Source organism: Cupressus sempervirens, chromosome 10 (genome assembly GCF_028749045.1).
Source record: "Cupressus sempervirens isolate cs-2001-9-10 chromosome 10, ASM2874904v1, whole genome shotgun sequence".
NCBI classification, from domain to species: Eukaryota; Viridiplantae; Streptophyta; class Pinopsida; order Cupressales; family Cupressaceae; genus Cupressus; species Cupressus sempervirens.
In genome coordinates this window covers 435,369,114-435,389,856 of record NC_143127.1, presented here as the reverse complement: position 1 = coordinate 435,389,856, position 20,743 = coordinate 435,369,114, and the positions used below count along the sequence as shown (strand labels likewise).

Sequence of the window (20,743 nt, the reverse complement as noted above, 5' to 3'; positions counted from 1 at the left end):
GTTAGATTATGTGCAACTGTGTCATATTGTTCACAAGAAGTTCCAAGAAAACCATTGTAGTTGGCATTGAAAATTATCTATTGCATTGGTTGATTGATACTAGAGAGGTTCAGGATCATGCATATGGGTTGTATAGAGTTCATCTATCAGTATGGTTTGACACAAATTTGTAAAATTTTGGTACAAACTTGTTGTATTTAATAGAATGACCATTAAGGGAGGGTATGTATAGTAATATCATTATATTTAGCTAATAATTGTCATGTAGGTCATTCAGTTAGTTTTTAGTAACTTTCTTTTATGTCTTTAGTTCTCGATCATTTTTGTGGTAGAAAATATTATGTAATCTCTTATTTAAGGAGTATTCCTCTCCTTTGTTTAATATCAATTAGCATAAGATTTCATGGGAATTATAAGTATGGGGGATTAATTCTATGAGAAGACATCAAATGATCAAGCGTCAATTATAAGGGAAATTCAGAAATCAGAAATAGTCGGAAGTAAAATTATAGGCACACATTTATGTGTTCATGCTATAGTGGCACTTGCAGAAATTATTGATCATTGTGAGTAATCAGAATGTTTCTCCTTGTTATAAGTATGTAATAGTAGATTCGTAGAATAATACATTTTGAGTTTAGAGAAATAGATTGCAAATATGATGGATGGCCAACCTTGGGTTCACAAGAGGTGAAGGATGAGCAACCTTGTGGATTCATGAGAGGTGAGAGATGACCAATCTTCATGCTTCTTATCAAGTATTCCACTTAGAGATGGAATGGATGGCCAGTCTTCCATGCTTATGGGCAAGGGGCGGAATCGATCAAACATCCTTTCATGCTCTTGCGCTTGATTGAGGAGGACGACCAACATCCAAGATTAATTGAGGTATGGGATGGTGAGCCACCTTCCATGCTTTACAATATGAGGTGGCCATCCTTGAGTTTGCAGTTTGGAAATGTTTTAAGAAAATTCCTAATTTGATTATTATTGGAGTATACTTCAAAGTTAGTATTGCCTTAATTGGATTTCAATATGAATGATGTTTATGTGATATCATGATGCCCATTAATGTTTAGTAAACATATATTGGCAGCTTTATGATTTCATGTCAACTCTAGTGATTGATATTGTGTGCATGATCTAGACTAGGATTTCACTCATAAAAGGGCACTACAATAAGTAAACTTATACTCAAAAAATATTACATAGCTTATTTTTATTTGAATTGTGTTTCTAGGTTAAAATTTAGGAATATTGCAAAGGGGGACATTACAATTGGTATTAGAGCATTGCTTTGACTAACATGTAGGATGAAAGATAGTTGAGAAAACTAAGCTAGAAGGCTTAAAGGGGCTTGAATGGGAAAGAAGACAACTCGTAGCGAGTAACTACTCTATTCAAAGTAATGAAATGGGTGAATAATTGTCAAATGAGTTGAGGGCTTTCATGGAACACATTGAAAGAGCAACTCAGGATTTCATGGAGCAAAAATGAGAATACCCTAAAAAATATGAACTTAATTCACACTTACAAACCCAACCAAACTAATGGGAGGGTACCACTTTTGACAATTCAGATGTTGATAAGAGAGTTCCATTGGGGTCAACATCTTGGGTCATTGAACTATCTTTCTTACCTGGAAAAGGATTATCAAGAGAAGAAGAAATCAATCCACCAAACAGTAAATTAGTTGAGTTATGTTGAATCTTACTCGAAAATGGGTCCTGATAATAGGGGGAATATTCCATTTAGAGAGTATTGCGAGGTTGGAACAAGAAATAACCTTAAAAGAGAAAGGGGTCTATCTTATAAAGATCTATGCCAAAAGGTAAGTAAAATGAATCTCACCAACCTTGATAGGTCAAGGAAAGTCGAGGCCCATTCATGGATCCAAAAATTGGACAAACATCTATCTCATAGTCTCATTTCTAAAGAAGATGCCATCAAATTTGCCTTTAATATTTGGAAAGAGTTGCACAGGATTGGTGACACCATGGCTTGATAAAAAATGCTTCGAAAGAAACTTTAAAGATCTAACACAATGAAAACACCAAAGATTTGTAAAAGGGTATGTAATTGAGTTCAAAAAGTCTCACTCATGGAACCTTGGATTACAAAGAAAAGACTAACATACCTATTTTATTAAAGGACCATTGGAGTCAATTTGTGGTTTACTATATGCCTTTGACCCCACTTCAATATGTGACTCAAAACTCTAAGGTTGGAAATACATTAACAATGCATAAGACCCAGTCCAAGAATGTACCTTCAAGATCACAAAACCAACTCATCTACGAAAGAAATTGGCAACAAAAGTCATTACCTTCTTAATCACACACAACATGGGAAGAAAGGGCAATTGAAAAGAATGGGTATATGTTTTGAGTGCAAGGAAAAATGGGAGTTGGGACATAGGTGCATAGTGAGATGAAAAACACACAAACTAGAAGCATCAACAAATGAGATGAGTAAAGAAGAATTTGAATCTCAAAGAAAAAGAAGACAAGATAATGAGGAAGAGTGTACTTAATTAACACTCTCAAGCCACCCAAATAGCATGGTTTTTGAATTCAAAGTGTCGTACAAGGAAAAATTTAATTGTCTTAGCAAGTCATGGTGCCATCCAGGAGGATTACCATCAAGGATGAAATTAGAAATCGCGAACTTCAAATGATTCAAGGCAGTTACAATGGGTTCACTACCCCATGTACACAAAGTATCCAACAATGGAGCATCAACTTGGGAATACATATCAACCAAGATTTTTATTTGGTGAGCACCTCTTATACTGAAGTAGTATTCGGCATCCAATATAGTCCTTAGGGAGATATTGCCAAGATTTCCGAAACGAGGAGCTTTATTTTCAACACAACCAAGAGGTGATCGCACAAGGTTTATTTGATGGGACCCCAAGGGTGCTACATCCAAAAGAATGGAAAGAGCCTTTAGACATGGTCAAATAGAATGAGCTGCTTTGTTTTCATCACAACAGCCAAGAGGTGATCTTACAAGGCTTTTTTTTGATGAGACCCCAAGGGTGCTATCATCCAAAAGAATAGAATGAGCCTTTAGACATGGTCAAATAGATGAGCTGCACAATATATAATACAAAGAACCAAAACTCGGAATTGGCAAGGTCGTCTTGACTCGTGAATTGGATTGAAATCGGCTATGAATCGAGAGAGTGAAAAAACCCTTGAAATTTAGAGATTTTAATAATTTAAAACTTATTTCATGCACCTTTTATTTTATATAACTCAAAAACATCATCAAATAGAAGCTAACATTCATAAACAAAGAACATAAATGATAAATCCATCACATACGTAAAATGTAAATTGTAATTTGTGGCTGAAGTAAATAGAAAATATAGGATCATATGGCATAGATATATAGAATAATAAATGTTGTCAAATCTTAAATGTATATAAGATGGAGATCCATGAAAGGTATGTCTATTTGTAAACAAAATGAAAAAACAAGTCTGTCTACTCCAGCTCCAACTCAAGTCTATCTCTCACTTTTCCTCTCTTTTTTGTCGTACTCAACAAATAGAAGGCCTTATAGGGTTATAAGAAAGAGAAATGTTAAAAAATATTAAAAAAGTTTTATATTTTGTATTTTTTTTAATGCTTTTAAGTTGCCCAATTTGGAAAACTGATCATAATGGCATGTAGACATGTCTAGAGGCTCTTAGAATTAGAAAAACAAATCTTCAACCAAAAGAAAATGTAGCATGTAGACACCCAACCTATCCCAAAGAAATTTTTTCTTAATGATTGTAGAATGGAAATACTAAAGTTCACAGAATAATAAAGATATGTATACAAAGCAAAACATAGAATGTACCTTAATACCACAATACCAAATTGGCGGGGAAATGATTTACTATATTCATACCAAAACACCATGCGTACATTGATAATGATCCAAATACTTATAGAAGGGTCGGTTGGTTAAGAAAACCAACTGACACATTCCCTCACCTCCTAACTACCCAACCTGCTTTAGCTTTAACAAGCGCTATGTACAATAGTACTTTATTCTTTACTACATCTACCCCCCCCCAAAGAAGTCATCTTCCAGATGACTACTAAACACACTGAAATAGAAAAACTTGATTTTAAGAAGAGGGTTGGGAAGACAGTCCTATACTCGGAGCTCCTTGAAGTTGTTGCAGGTCACGTTCAACTGTCTTTTGTTTTGCCCGAACTCCTTGTAGTACCCTCAAGGCGCTTTGCCTCTGCTATGGCAATCCTGTTTTCCAAGTCAGTTTTCTCTATTCTCTAGGCCTCCTCCATGGCGACTTTCTCTGCCTTCTAGTAATCCTGAAAAGTTTGCCTTTCCAGCTTCCATTCCTTAGCCAAGCTTTTTCCACGCTGAAGTGCCAAGAATGTACCCCGAAAGGAAACTTCCATAGTTGCAATAGTCTCCATGAGAGGCGGGGGTTCCTAACCATAGGGAATGATGGATCTTTAGTCATACCAAGACACCATGTGTACATTGACAATGATCCAAGTACTTATAGAAGGTTCGGTTGGTTGGGAAAACCAACCGACGCATTCCCTCACCTCCTAACTACCTGACCCGCTTTAGTTTTAACAAGCAACAAGTACAATAGTACTTTATTCTTTACTACAGTGACATTCTTCTAGGATTTGCACCAAAAAGGGGTCTCAAACACTCTATTGAACTTGAGGAAGGGGTGAAGCATGTTATCACTACAACCTATGACATCCAAGAAAATATTTAGAAGAAATTGAGAAAACCATAAAGGAATTATTAGAAATGAGACATTTTCAATGTAGTTCTAGCCCCTTTGCTTCCTTTGTAGTATTGATTAAAAAGAAAGATGGCACAATGAGGATGTACATTGATTATAGTGGCCTTAATAAAAAGACCACTAAAAAACTGTTACCCCATTCCTATTGTAGATGAACTAATTGATGAGCTTCATGGGGCAATGTACTTCTCAAAAGTTGACCTATGTCTAGGATACCACCAAATCAGAGTGAGGATGGAAGATGTCCACAAAAGAACTTTTAGATGTCATTTTTGGGCACTTCGAGTTCCTTGTCTTGCCTTTTGGACTAAACAATGCCCTTGCTAGTTTCTAGTTGTGCACGAATCAACTTTTTAGCAAACAACTAAGAAAATTCCTCTTGGTAGTCTCTAATGATATTTTAATATATTGCAAAACTTTGGAAGAGTACCTAAGGCTTGATGATGTGTTGGGGATACTTGAACAACAACCATTACTTGTTAAAATGCTCAAATGTGAATTTGGATTAGAGGAGATTTTATATCTAGGACACAAAATTAGTGCTTAAGGAGTTAGCATTGATGAAGGAAAGATTAAAGCCATGAAAGATTGGCCAAGACCAAGGCTTTAACACACCTTAGAGTATGTTTTGGACTTTGCAGCTACTATAGAAGACTTGTTAAAGGCTTCTCAAAGTAATTGCCACTCATAGAATTAACTAAAAAGGTGCATTCTCATGGAGTATACTGGCCTAACAATCCTTCAAAAAACTAAAGGAAATAATGAGTTATTGCCTAGTTTTGTCCATTGCCAACTTTTCATTACCATTTGGGTTAGAATGCGACTCTTTTGGAGAAGGTGTTGGAGTAGAATCAATGAAAAACAAAGATTCTATAGATTTTGAAATTAGAAACTAAAAGAAACCAGAAGTAGCTTTTCCATATTTGAAAGGAAATGCTAGCAGTTATGAATACCCTAGCAAAACTTGGAAAATACCTAGTTCGTGGGAAGTTCATTGAAAAAATTGAGCATAATAGCTTGATGTTCTTCTTAAACCAAAAATATTAAAATGACATACAACAAAAATGAGTGAGAAAATTACAAGCTACGGCTTTGACATCGAGTTCATGAAAGGGAAAAATAATGTTATAGTTGATGCCCTATTATGAAGACCCCATCTATATGCTCCATGCTGGATATCTCCACCAGATAGAAAACTGTCATATTGCTGAACATGCGAAGGGAATTTATCGAATGATATATTAGAAGGAAAACTTCAAGATACAAGGTACCAAGTATTAGATGAACTCAACCTCTACAAAAATAGAATATAATAATATGTCATTTCAGGATCAATGATGAAGGGGAAAGTTATGAAATCCTATCATGATAAACCTTTGGTAGGGCCTCAAGGGCATTACAAAATTTACAAACAAGAGAGAGATTCTCTTGGAAAGGTCTCAAGGGAGATGGGAAAGTATATTGATGGTTTTCATTGTTTACTCCCAAATGTGCAAAAAAAGGATTGTATATAGGTTGTGGTGGACCATTTCATGAAGTATGCACATTTCCTTGCAATACCTAATGTCTATAGAGCCCTCAAGTAGTAGATGTGTTCTTCAAAGAAATTTCCAAATTGCATGTTTTACTCAAAAACATTGTCAGCGACAAGGAAAGGATATTTCTTGATTTGTTTTGCGCAAGAGCTCTTTAGACTAGCGAGGACTGAACTTATCCCAAGTACAAGTTACTATCCACAAATTGGCAAACGGACGAAGGTTGGCAATAGGATATCTAAGAAACTATGTCACTAGGAAGCAAAATGCATGGATCAAATAGTTACACGTTGTGGAGTATTTCTATAACACTGCTCACCATATGTTAATACAACGGTTCCTTTCAAAGCATTGTATGGGTGCAAGGCAACTTCATTGGGGCATTTAATTCTTACTGAAGTACAACAAATTATGGACATTGTGAATACACTAAAAGATAATTTGTACCATACACATAATCAACAAAAGATATATGCTGATTGAAAGAGAACTGAAAGGACATTTGAAGTGGGGACTTAGTCTTCTTTATATTACAACCTTATAAACAGTTTGTAAGAATTTGCCTAAGGCAACAACCCAAGATCTAGAGGCCAATAAATAGTACAGACAAGAGAGAGAAGATGGACAAGAATAAACTGTGTTCTCATCAATGTAATCAAGCCAAAAAATAAAAGATAATATCATCAATTGGATCAATCAATATAATGAAGATGTGTCTGCTTATACAACGAGGCAATAGGAGTACATAATAAGAAAAAATTAACTTATGATGCATACAATGTGGAGGTATATGTCCACCAAAGATGGATCATACTGCCTTGTGCAATGAAGTATGTGCAACAGTTTGAGGATAATAAGTGCACTAAAGGTGGAGACACCACCTAAAGTGGATTCTATCCTACAATATGTGCAAAAAAACATGCGAGCTCCTAAGTGTCTCATGCACAAACTACTAGCAATGCATTATACTAAGTAAGCTTAAGTAAAGTGTAATTAAGAATATTAAATTACACCAACAGCAATGCATTATACTAAGTAAACTTAAGTAAAGTGTAATTAAGAATATTAAATTACACCAACAGCAATGCATTATACTAAGTAAGCTTAAGTAAAGTGTAATTAAGAATATTAAATTACACCAACACAATCTCCTATCAAGGGTAGTGGGTCTTATAAGCTCAAACCTTCTAAGCATAGTTCCAAGAATCACGGCGATTCATGCGATTCACGCGATTCGGTGATTCGATTCAAGCCAAACGATTTTTTGTGAATCGGTGAATCGAATCAGCAATAAAGGGTTTATGAAATAAGTTACTCACTAAATTTCAAGGGTTTTTTAAATTTTCCGATTCATGGCCGATTCGATTCCGATTCATGGCTGATTCACGATTTGATTCGGCCTTGCCGATTCCGATCCGATTCCGATTCTTGTTACTTTGCTTCTAAGAGAGTTGAATCCATAATGGCTTCCATGTATTATGCCTCAAAAAGTACGATGGCAACATGTTACATCATGTTTAGAATTAACAGGTTGGTGACGGAGGAAGATTATTTTAGAGCTTGAGACTATTGTTGACATGCAAGAAAGAAAATTTAGGAATAAAACTATTCCAAAATATTAAATTAAATGGAAGAATTTGCCTATAGAAGACGCCACTCAAGAATGGACAAAAATATTTGATCACTCAAGTTGAAATTGCTTGTGTACAAGCAATGCTGGGAAGGGCAGATTGTCGTGCCCTCTCTACATGCTCAGATCTCAGTATTTTAAATTTATGAACCATTACTTCAGCAAAAGAAACAAAAAACAAAGCGATTCCTCCAAATAGTTGCATGTTTTACAGTGAAAGCCTTTGGATTAGATTGTGTTAAGATTTTTTCATCAACATTTTGAATCACTCTACGGTTGCATGTTTTATCAAACATATTTAAGGAAGCAGCCAACATTATTGGAGGGATGCTTCACTTCAAGAAGTTGTATCCCTTGTAGAGAATTGCTATTTGTAACTCTTCATCCCTTTGTGGGAATTATAGGGCGAGTCTATTCATTGAGAAGGCATCAAATGATCAAACATCAAACAGAAAGGGAATTGGGAAATCAGAGCATAATTAATAGCAGAAAGAAATATTTTTAACAGTAGCAATTATATTAAAAAAGTAAATCTGTGAATTTAGTAAAATTATAGGCATGTAAATATGTGTTCACGCAATAGTGGCACTTGCAGAGATGATTGATCCTTGTGTTTTTATAAATATCTGACAGTAGATTCCTATAATAACCCTTTTTAAATTTAGATAAAGTTGAAACAAATTGCAAATAGGAAGGATGGCCAGCCTTCTGGGTTTCATGAGAGGTGAAGGATGACCAACCTTAATGCTTCTTATCAACTACACCATCCAGAGATGGAATGGATGACAAGCTGTTTATGCTTATCATTTGGGCGGATGGTGGAATGGGCCAGAAATCCTTCCATGCTCCTGGGCTTCGTTGAGGAGGAAGGCCAACCTGCAAGGTGAACTGAGGGATGGAAGCGCAATCCACTTTCCACGCTCTCACAGTATAAGGTCAACCAACTTTGAGATTGTGGTTTGTATATGTTTCAAACAAATTCCTAATATGATTATTATAGGATTATATTTTGAAATGAATATTGCCTTATTGGATTTCAATACAAGTGACGTTAATGTGATATCATGATGCCCACTAATGCCTAGTAAAAATAGATGTTATCGTGGCCTTTGATTTCATGGTAATCTGCAGTGAATAAGATAATAGCAGGACACAGACCAGGGTTTCTCTTAAAAAGGGCATTTCGATTGATAAATTTCTACTGTTAAATGTATTACATTTTTTTTTCAAAAAGTGGAACTGTGCACTAGGGTAAACTTTAGGAACATTCCAAAAGGGGACACTACAAGAAAACAGAAAACCTTAGCACAAAACACCTATAAATGAAGAAACAAAGAAGAAGAGATAGCTGAAATCTGTTATCAGTTATATATGTGTGAGGTACATATGTTTTAAGATTGAAATCCACACACAGTCACCCCCTTTGATCTGTAGATAATGCAAACTGAAAATCCCCTGCCGCAAGCCTCCAACACTGTTGCCAAGTAAAGCAGACTTTAAATAATTACCAAGCTTAAGATTGTCACTTAAATGAGTTAATGAGTGATCTTGGCTGCAAAAATAGATAATGCGTTTTTGATCCATGATCTAGACAGCATATCAGCTTATTTGTTTGTCATGCCCTTCTTGTACTTGGTCACCAATTGAAAAGATCACAAGCATCCATCCACTTATAGTCCCTAGCTTGTTGCAACTTAGATTTGCTTTGCAAATATTGGAGTGACTGCTTATTGATGTGAATAACGATTTCCTTGGCTTTAAAATAATGCCTTCACTTCTTAACCACCTGAACAAGAGCTTAAAGTTCTTTATCATAAGTGCAATGGGTTCAAAATGGAACCAGAGAAGAATTCTCAAATGATAAGACACAGAGGCTTAACTCCTTGAAGCAGGACAAACCATGGCATAGTGTTATGTCCTTAACTAGGACTTCATTTGATGGACCCTAAATTTCTCTAATTAGGATTTGGAAATGTGTATTGTCAAATTAAATTTTTAATCTTTTGCTTTTGGAGTTCCATCCAAATCATTCATTGTCATTATGGACCATCCATGCGACATCATATAAGGGACCTTTGAGCCTATCAAACAAGTTCAGGGGCCTGTAAGTACAAATCCCATTATGCCTCCTGCCTAACTCTCTGGAGTTCAGGGGCATTGAAGTACACCCGCAATATTGCTCCTGCTTATTTCTTCAAAGTTAAGGGGCACAGAAGTAAAACCTCCATACTGGCTCCTGCTTAACTATTTGGAGTTTAGGGGCACGTAAGTGCATCTGTCATTTCGCCACTTACTTAACCCAAATGCTACTTTCTCTCCTTTTATGTACCATATCTCCCATCCATAATGGGATGACTAATTGGATGAGAAATCTAAGAGAACCTTTATCCTAATATAATTTTATACATATACATACAAAATATAACATATCAAATTCTGATTTTATCATTGTCAACAGATATATATGATATACGTATATATTATACCATATAAGGTTTCCTTATCCCTAACAATAATTCAAATCTAACTTTATTTTAAATTATTATTAAACTTATAGATGCATTACAGCACAATTTTCTGTTACACAATGCTTGCCAGCAATGTGAATGATTCATTTCTTTTGTCATCTCTTCTTTGTGAAGAGTATCAATATATTTTTTATAACATCTGTTCTTTCCCATTGATCCTTCTTCCCCCTTATATCTTTTGTGAGGAAAAGTCACACCTTTTCACCATGTCTGATCTTTCAATGGTCATACCCTTCACAATTACCACCCTTTGAAAGGGTCAGGACCCTCCATCATTGCTGCTTCTTTAGATGCTACTTTTCTTCTTCTTCTTCCATTAATCTTTTCTTAATTCCTATGCTTCCTTTATGCAGATCAGAAGTGTCTTATATCTCAGAAGCTAGAACAGAACTTAGTATGTTTACCTTCCTTCTGTTGATCTCTTCTTCCATGCCTTTAACAAATGACTTTCTGTCCTATTTATATCCTCATGATGGGAGGGTCACAACATTTGTTCATTGCAACCTTTCAAGAGAGTCACAACCCTTCATCCTTATGCCATTTGCAAGAGTCACAACACTTAGGGCCTGTTTGGTGAGCAGAATAGGAATACGTATTCTGGAATACGTATTCCGGAATAGAACGTATTCCTGTTCTCCGTTTGGTTCAGCCAATATTTGATGGGAATTCGCGGACCCGAAAATTTATGTTTTCTGAAATAAAAAAAATGGAATAAGAATACGTATTCCAATACCACCTATTTGGATGGAATTGCAAAACCCCATTTTTGGGCCAAAATTGGAATACGTATTCCTATTTTACCTTGTATTCCAATCCCGTTTTGGTGCACCCAAACAAGGAATTCGAAATTTTTGGAATACGTATTCCTATTCCGCTCACCAAACGGGCCCTTAATGAACTCTTCCCATTCCAATCTTCTTCCATTATTCCTTCCATAGTTCTCATTCTTCCTTATCTTCTTCTGCCCTTCCAAATGAAATCATCTTCTCCCTTTTAATATTTATATCCCATGTTTGACAGAGTCACATCTTTTTATTTCATGCCTTTTGACCATTCATTCAACTTAACAAAATTTTAATTTAATTTTAATTTTGAATTTTATTCATATTCTTTTTATATTTTAATATTGTTATTAATTATTAAATCGTATTCACAAAGGGGACACCACTACAGTCGCTCACATTTGGTTTCTAAATAAAAATTCTGGTGCATAATATGCAAAATGAACACCATTGCATGGATAATTCTCATCTTAAACTCATCAAATGAGGTCTGTTTATAAATTTATGAAGTTAAGGACCCATATGAGAACATATGAAGTTTCTCAAATATTCAAATGCTCCCACAAAACTGCTTGTTTTGGTTTCTCAAGAAGGCATAGGCAATTTCAAATGCTCACTACCTTTTTTGAATCATTGCAAAGCTTTCCATCTCCAACCACATCCTTCAAATAAGTGAGTGCTTTTTGTGAAAGCTTAACTTTCCATTTAGTAGCAACCTGTTTACCTTCAAAACTTACAATTCTTTTTCACATTAGTTAAATGCTTATTAAAAGTCTTACTAAAGATCTAGACCATTCAAGTAAACTATAGCATGAGTGTCAACAAATGATTTCAGCACCTTATTCAGGAGGCTTGTAAAAGTAGTAGTTGTGTTATGTAACACAACTGATAGAATCACAAAGTGCAATTATTTTAACCTCGTTGTCCTTTAATGGTGATTGTCAAGAAGTCATTATGTTTGAGGAGAGGGCTATCTGTCAACACCTGTATTACATTCTCTGTTTCCTGTACAAGGTAGTAACTTAGGCTCTTCAAACACTTCCTTGAATTGCTACAACATATTCTCTTATCTCTTTCTTTAACTGGAGATGACATAGGAGAAGCATCACATTGAATAATTTCATCATCATAGTTCTTATATCATAAAAGGTCCAAAGGAGCAAAGCAATTTTCTCCTTAGAGTTTATTGATTTCTTTGCTTTTGGGGTACTAGTTAAAGAAAGTTTGGATTTATTTTTGTAGAAGTTAATGACATAGTGCTTGTTTTTGAGGAGTGCGTGTTTGTCACATACATTCAAGGGCTGCCGAAAATTACACCAAACAGAACAAAGGTGCACAGCAATCACAATGGCTTCAATAAAATCCTTTTTAATAGCAAGCTTAATCTGTTATTGTTTTTTTCCCTATATCTCAACTCCTTGTTCATATTTCCCAGTGATGAAGGATACTTGCAAATCCAAATTGTCTACCAACTCCTTAGATATTATATTTGCTTGTGAGCAGGAAAAGATGAGCTTAAACCTTAGAATTTCTAATTTGCATTTTGTGTTGAAAACGCTTTAGTAGTTAGTTGTTGACAAGAACATCATTACTGTTTGTACATATCTCTTTACATAGTGAGGTAGAAACCAGCTTCTTATACACCTTGTAATAACATTCTCTCTTAGTCTTTTCCTTTATGGCTTTCTTACCTTTCGTGTTTTTAAAAGGAAATTATATATAATGCCATTATGCTGACAATTACCTTCATTGATGTCTTTGTACAACCCCCTTGAGCGTGTTTTCATTGATGTCTCTGTACAACCCGTTCGAGAATGTTTTCAATGGTTCTAATGCCAGAAATGTCCATCCGTCTCTTTATCTACATCGATGTAACACATTCTTACGTATTTGATCTGTACACAAGGTGGATATTCCACTCCTTTTTATTAAAACAAATCTTACATGCACCAATCAAATGAAAGACCAAACTACTTGCTATTTAGAAGTAAAACTTGCATTTGACAGTTTTAAAAGTCTTAGAAATAGAGTTGTCATAGCCTAAAAGCATTGTTGAATGCAACTATATTGTAAATACTAAATAATAAATACTAAAAGAGAGTATGGCATAAAATTGAAGCATAATACAAGGATTTATGTGGAGAAATCCAATGTGGGTAAAATATCAATTATCATAGTTCACTATCTGCAAAATGTTGATTACAGGGCATTACCTCCTTGAGGCTCTCATAGATGTATCTTTATTAGGAGGGGTCTTAGATTGACATAATTGATATTGCGAGTCCTTCAAAAAAACAGAACTGGTTTATTTAGATTGCTATTGGTTGGTTGAAATTCTGGGATAAAAAATCTGTCATATTTATAGATACTATTTATTTACCATTAAGTTTCATCGATGTTGGCATTAAAATTATACAAAACAACACTTGGATATAGCATAGAGTGTAAAATTCTATGATATAAAATTTCAGCGATGCCCTGGCAGATTTTTTTAATAAACCTGTGATAGGCATATTTTACATTTTACTGTCTTTGGTCCTTGGAATTTAGATCATACGTTTCAGCTTTGGTTTATGTTACCCAGTATATAATGATCGCTCAATGGATTTGCTTTGGTTCTGCTGATGTGTAGACTAGTGACAGTGGTTATTGTTTTCTAACTGCAGTGTCCTTATTAATTATGCAATATGAATCCATATCAGCTTAACAATAATTAACCGACACATGATATTTAGATAAATTAGGTGATCATGTTTTATATCTTATTGTGAACACAAATAATTTGTGAATTCAGTTTTGATGATTTTTTTATATCACCATAGAGGACAGAACTTATTTGGACATAAACTGTTTATAATGCCATAGATGATACGAAATAGTCAAATAGATAAAAATTATAAGTTTCATCAAAATGTTGAAGCTCATTGGATGCCATAAAAAGACGACTTCCAATTATTGACATCAAAATCTTAAAGAGCAAGGGTTTTTTTCAGAGCAAAACATGGAACTGCTATGTTGGATGCTTATTCATTTTAATATAATTGTCTAACAAAATAAAATGTAGTCCTGGTGGATCTAAGATTATTCTTGCTTATGGGAAGCCTGGTTTTATTTCAGAGGCAACTGGAGATGCTTGGATCACAGCGGGCAGGCTTAGAAGACATGCTGAAAGAGATGAAGCGAAAGGTAGATTTCATATTTTTATGGTGTGCAACTTCTGTTCCCATTAGTTTTTATTTTTAATAATGCTAACATATTTATGTGGTTCGTAGAAGATCAGATGGAATGTATTAGTCTACACTTAATATGTTGATCTATGAATTGTAGAAGCACGAGGTGTATGGAAACTGTGGTGGAAGTATGATAGCATAACTTATGTTCCCAAGGTTGCTTGCTAGGTGTTCTAGAACCATGACATGGACATAATCTTGTTTGGAATCTCATGCAGTGTGACAGCATGATCTACATCTGAGTTATTTCTTCTTCATCATATAGGTCTTTGGGGATTGAAGGTATGATCTTGTGGAGTGTGTGGACTAACTTTATCAGCATCCTGTTTGTGCTGCATCAGGGGAATCCCATTTCCGCAGTAGAATGTGGTTAAAACAAAATTTTGGGCTGCCTTTTCTTGGGTTTCACCCACTAGTATCATAAGCTTCTAGTCACATGATTAGTGACATAAATCCTCATGTCCAGCCAATAATACAGCCATCGTAGATATGCATGCATCTTCTTCATACCATGATTTGTAGAAATTGGAGCTTGGTACATCTCTTGATAAGTAGGAGATATTTTCCACAGCAAGTCAAATTGTGATATTGCTATCAGGATTTAACTGTGTAGTTTTTGAGTCAAACTCATTGACCCATGTTTCATGAGTAGTGATTCACATGAATCTATCTCTCATGAGAATAAATAGAACACTTGACACTCATTGGATCTAAGTGATGTGATGCTCATAGAGGTGAAGCATTGGGATTTCTCGGGAGGTCACCCATCCCAGTACTACTCCAACTTGAGCGCGATAATTGCGAATTTTCCTCCATGGTTAAACCCACTCTGCTTGCAACCCCATTTATAAAACCTTCACCAAGTGTTGTGCCTTATGATTCATTGATTAAAAAGCCCTTTAAACTCATCAATTGATAAGGAGATATTTTCCATAGCAAATCAAATTGTGATATTGCTACTAGGATTTAATTGTGTAGTTTTTGAGTCAATCTCATTGGCCAATATTTCATAAGTAGTGATTCTCATGAATCCAACTCTCATGAGAATAAATGGAACACTTGGCACTCATTGGATCTAGGTGAATGATTACAGAAGTGAATCATCGAGACTTCCTAGGAGGTCAACCATCCCAATACTACTCTAGCTTGAGCGCGCTTAACTATGGAGTTTCCTCCATGGTTAAACCCACTCTGCTTGCAACCCCATTTGCAAAACCGTCACCAAGTGTTGTGCCCAATGACCCATTCATTAGAAAGCCCCTTAAGCTCATTAATCAATAAGGAGGAGATACTTTACACAGCAAGTCAAATTGTGATATTGCTATTAGGATTTAACTGTGTAGTTTTTGAGTCAAACTCATTGACCCATGTTTCATGAGTAGTAATTCACACGAATCCATTTCTCATGAGAATAAATGGAACACTTGACACTCATTGGATCTAGGTGATGCTCATAGAGGTGAAGCATCAAGACTTCTTGGGAGGTCAGCCATCCTAGTACTACTCTAGCTTGAGCGTGCTTAATTACAGAGTTCCTGCATGGTTAAACCCACTCTGCTTGCAACCCCATTTGCAAAACCTTCACCAAGTCTTGTGCCTTATGACCCATTAGAAAGTCCCTTAAGCTCATCAATTGATAAGTAAGAGATATTTTCCACAACAAGTCAAACAGTGATATTGCTACTAGGATTAACTGTGTAGATTTTGAGTCAAACTCATTGACCCATGTTTCATGAGTAGTGATTCACATGAATCCATCTCATGAGAATAAATGGAACACTTGGCATTCATTGGATTTAGCCTCTAGGTGATGCTCACAGAGGTAAAGTATCGAGACTTCTCGGGAGGTCACCCATCCCTGTACTACTCCAACTTGGGTCAATGAGTTTGACTCAAAAGATACACAGTTAAATCCTGATAGCAATATTACAATTGGCACATCTCATCCATAGTCATCTCATGCACCTTGCCACTGCCACGAGCATACATGAGATGCAGTTAATTTTAAACTTCATCATTCTTTCCAGGTTTAGTATTAAATACTGGCTGGAAACAGCTCCCACCACTCCATCTAGCAACTGTAGCCTGTGCACATTATGCATGCTGTAGCTCTAAAGATCTCAAATCACCTTGTAATGTGCTCATAGAACATATGTCAGCCTCCTACTTAGGGCCTTTGATATCATTCTCCTTTATGTTCACTTAGGAGAAAAATTATAAATATAATTCTTAAAGTAGGAAAGTCTGATGGCATCGCCTTATGTTCTGTGTAGGGCTGCATCAATAGGTAATAGATAATGCATGCCATGATTGTTTGTTCTTATCTGTAGGGGACTGCTAGTTTGCACTTTAATTTTTGTCTGATGAACAATAAATGTATTTGTTTCAGGTCTCTACTTTTTCAGATTTGTATTTTCAAGATAGGAAACAACATAAAGTATGATACTATTGCAACATAACATTGAAAGTAAAGTTCTGATAACAATAGACCACTTTAAGATTTTTGTTAATTTGCTCAAACATTACAAACAGCTACAAGAAATATTGCAGAACTAGTATTTTCAGAACTGTGTACATTGAGATGGATTTCTTCCTTCATGCCCTAGGCACAAGTCTTCAACTCCATACAAATACAGCTAAGACGGATACTGTTTGGCAGTGATTTCGACTCACCAAACTGTTGTAAGACATGCTTTCTGTATGCTATCAGCAATTTCAGTATGTATGGCAGCCTAATAGGAATTGCTGGGCTGTACGGCAGCCTCCATTATCACAACAAATACTCAACACACCCCTCATAATCTAAGATATTGATTCTCTCCACCTGGTGCCAGATGCTGATGCATCTGGAAGTGTGGGTGCGTTTGGGTTCTGCCCGGATGCTCGCAGGATACTAGCATCCAGGCAGAACCCAAACGCATCCACCAAGCATCCATAGGTCCAGGATGTGCTTCCTGTGAGCATCTGGGCACATCCAAGAAGAACCCGCGGCCAAAAGGTCATTCCCATGCCAAAAATCACTTAAAACTTTATTTTCAGTATGCGCTTTATTGTTTTTTTGCTCCTTTTTGCTCAGAATGACTGAATTTGATTAGTGAATCTTGAGTCTTGATTCTTGATTGACAACATTGAATCATGAACTAAGTTTTGATTTTGTAATTCAAATTGCACTGGAATCTTGAATTTGAGTAATTTACTAATTAGTTATTTCGATTTGTATATTTGTAACTTTGTGTTTGTGAAGTTTGAAGTTGAACTATCGATGGTGAAGTATCATGCTATGGAATATTTCTTGCATTTCTTTGCATATATAAATTATAGCATATATATATATGCATCCAAAATCCTGCTCTAAAAAAAAATCACACATCCAATTCTTGCATCTGCATTGGCAACTCCGCTTATAATACTATCCAGCACTGTTTTAAGTCCTTTGTCTCTGATATATATGTATACGTAGACGCATCCACAATCACCTTCCCAAAAAAATTTCATGCATCTGATTCTCGCATCTGCATCACCAACTTAGCTTATAATACTGTCCAGCACTGCTTTAAGTCCTTTGTCTCTGATATTTTGATTGATTTTCTTGAAGTCTGACAATCACTTCAAATGAAATAACATTTGTCATAAACAAATTGTTTACCTTGAAATTTAAGAACAAATCCTCCTCACTGAATCTTTCAACAGTGAAGAGAATGATAGTAAAGAGGGATTTCATCCTACCCTCGAGAAGAACTTCTCCAATCAATTTCACCAATTTCATGCAATTTCCAAGCATGTTGAGAGAGAGCCCTTGAATCTCTTTTGTAATGCTCTCATAAGAGTTCATTCACTCACCTTGTCCATGCGAGATAAACACAATCACTTTTTGCCTTTTCCTTTTTTTTGATTGTGTTTTTTCTACTATTTTCTGTGATTTCTATTTTTTCTGTGATTGCTTTCCCCCAATTGTATCGCGATTCCTATTTTTCCGTGATGCCTTTTCTTTTAATTTTAAGTCCCCAAATATTTTATCTCCAATTTGTTATTAAATAAAAGAGAACTCTTTCCATTAAATATTTCCCCCAGCTATATATTTACCATTAATAAAGTTAAATATTTAAATTTAACCTTATAATCTAACTTTATTAATGCACAATAAATCATTTCAATGATAAATAAATCCTTTGATGATATTAAACATTTATGATCCACATTTCACTGCCACTGGAGGTCCTAACCTTGTCTAAATTGACTTACTGTAAGTAGTAAATCTGCCTGAAATTGTCTCTAAACACTTCAAAATGATCTGAAACTGAAATTACCCAGGCCAAATGACCTCTAAGTTCCTTAAATGTCTTGGTTAGCCTACCAGACCAAGGGCAAATAGGACATCTACTAGGCCTGCAAGGTAGCGTTGCCACATCTGTGGAATGAAGAACTTCACACTCTTTCAAATCAAAAGATGTTGTGGGTTGCTATAACAAGGAGCAATTAGTATACAGTAGCAAAAGATTCTCTTTCAAAGATTATGACATAGGTCACATAATGATAATTTCTTATTATCTATTGCACAAATGCATAAATTGGTTTTGTTGAGTGCATATCTGACATAACCACAGAATGATTTCAATGAAGTTTCATGGTTTGAAAGCATGCTTAGACTACAAAGGAATTCATTTTCATGCATGATATCCATGTGAAAAGTTTACATTGAATCTATTGGGTATGCAATACATACAAAATGAGTGCTCGACTCAATGTAGAGGAGTTAAGTTGGAATGTGGAGGTGTCAAAAATATTATAATTGAGCTCATGGCTGGACATGGTTTACTTGTTGTGATAACCAAGCCCTAAGGAAAATGGTTTATTGAAGGCTTGATAGATACTATATTAATAATAGATTATCTCCTTTGAGCATAGCAATGAAACTAATGTTGTTCAAGTGATTCCCTCCACCAAGTCTAATTACTTTCCAATCGACTCCTCCATTAAGATGGGGAATAATGTTCAGGAGGACTTGGTATCAACTGTGAAGAATCAATTGTTTAAGCTTAATTTTTCTATGCTTAAGGATAAAGATTGTTTTGATGGTATTTCTAGTGTTAGAAACAATAACAAAATCATTTTTGGGGGAAATTATGGTATTAAAAGGTGGGATACTTTGTTGTTTGATGGAATAATCTCTTGAAGATGGTGGGGAAGAAGAAAGGTGTTACAAAGTAGGATGCAAAATAATTTTGATGATAAGAATAGTCTTTATAAAGTTTTAAGCATCGATTGAGATGCTTGTAGAACTATGTGTAATGCCTCACTAAGGGATTCAAAAGAATCAACTTAAAGTTTTACGAAGTTTGCCAAACATTTTTTTTTTAGTTAAAGATAATAACTTAACAAAAACAGTTATAACATAGCGGAAGCAATTAACATTCACATAAACACATACCATAAAACAGATTACAATTCTTAAGGGTCCATGATGTTGAATCGCATTTAAGTTTAATTAATAATAAATCTAATATATAATAAATCCACATCAAATAATAATATACCAATATGATTCCATTTAAATAATATACAATTATATATGATGCCACTTGCCAATAAATAAAATGCACAATCATTCACTGTACAGGTCACAGGGTATGAAAGGCTGAAATAATATACATCGTGAAATAAATTACATCATCTCTTAAGATCTTATGAAATCAAATACAATACAATAGTACAACCATCCATCATAGAAATACAAGAACCGATAGAAAGGAACATCTGCACAAACACATCCAGCAGTGGCATCTGATAGTCGGATCTCAATGGTATAAGAAAAACACTACCACCCGACCTCGTGGAACCCAAAAAGACCCACTCTGACCGCGCTGAGGAGATAGTTGCAAGTCCCAAATAGGATAACAAACTCAACAATCAAAAACCAACATCTAGGTTCATGGAATCACCTGAAAATCTCAGCAATCAAAAACCAACATCTAATTTCATGGAATCACTTGAAAGCAAACTATCTCAAAGGGTACCAAGACACAAGTATCAACTAATCTCAGAGGCAACACAGACATGTAGGAAATTTACTATGCAAGCAGGCAAGTGTCATCGCACGAATCCAACACTAGAGTTACCGTGGTAGTCTAACTTGACCTCAGCCCCCTAGTGACTCTATGCGGCACTAGTATCCTTTCATACTAACAAGGCATGCTAACGATGCATGATTGCAACCAAGCGTCCTCTCTACTCCCATCCTAGTCTGTACTAGCA

General features: G+C 35.4%; 1 protein-coding gene across 1 annotated transcript in view; it reads left to right on the top strand.

Annotated features, from left to right (window-relative positions):
* The window catches only part of LOC149534585 (vacuolar-sorting protein BRO1-like), a 69,470-nt gene that overhangs the window by 7,251 nt on the left and 41,476 nt on the right, over positions 1–20,743 (top strand). Inside the window, exon 4 of the mRNA XM_089803269.1 lies at positions 14,379–14,447. Coding sequence (XP_089659395.1) covers positions 14,379–14,447 — 69 coding nt within the window. The remainder of the gene's footprint in view (positions 1–14,378; positions 14,448–20,743) is intronic.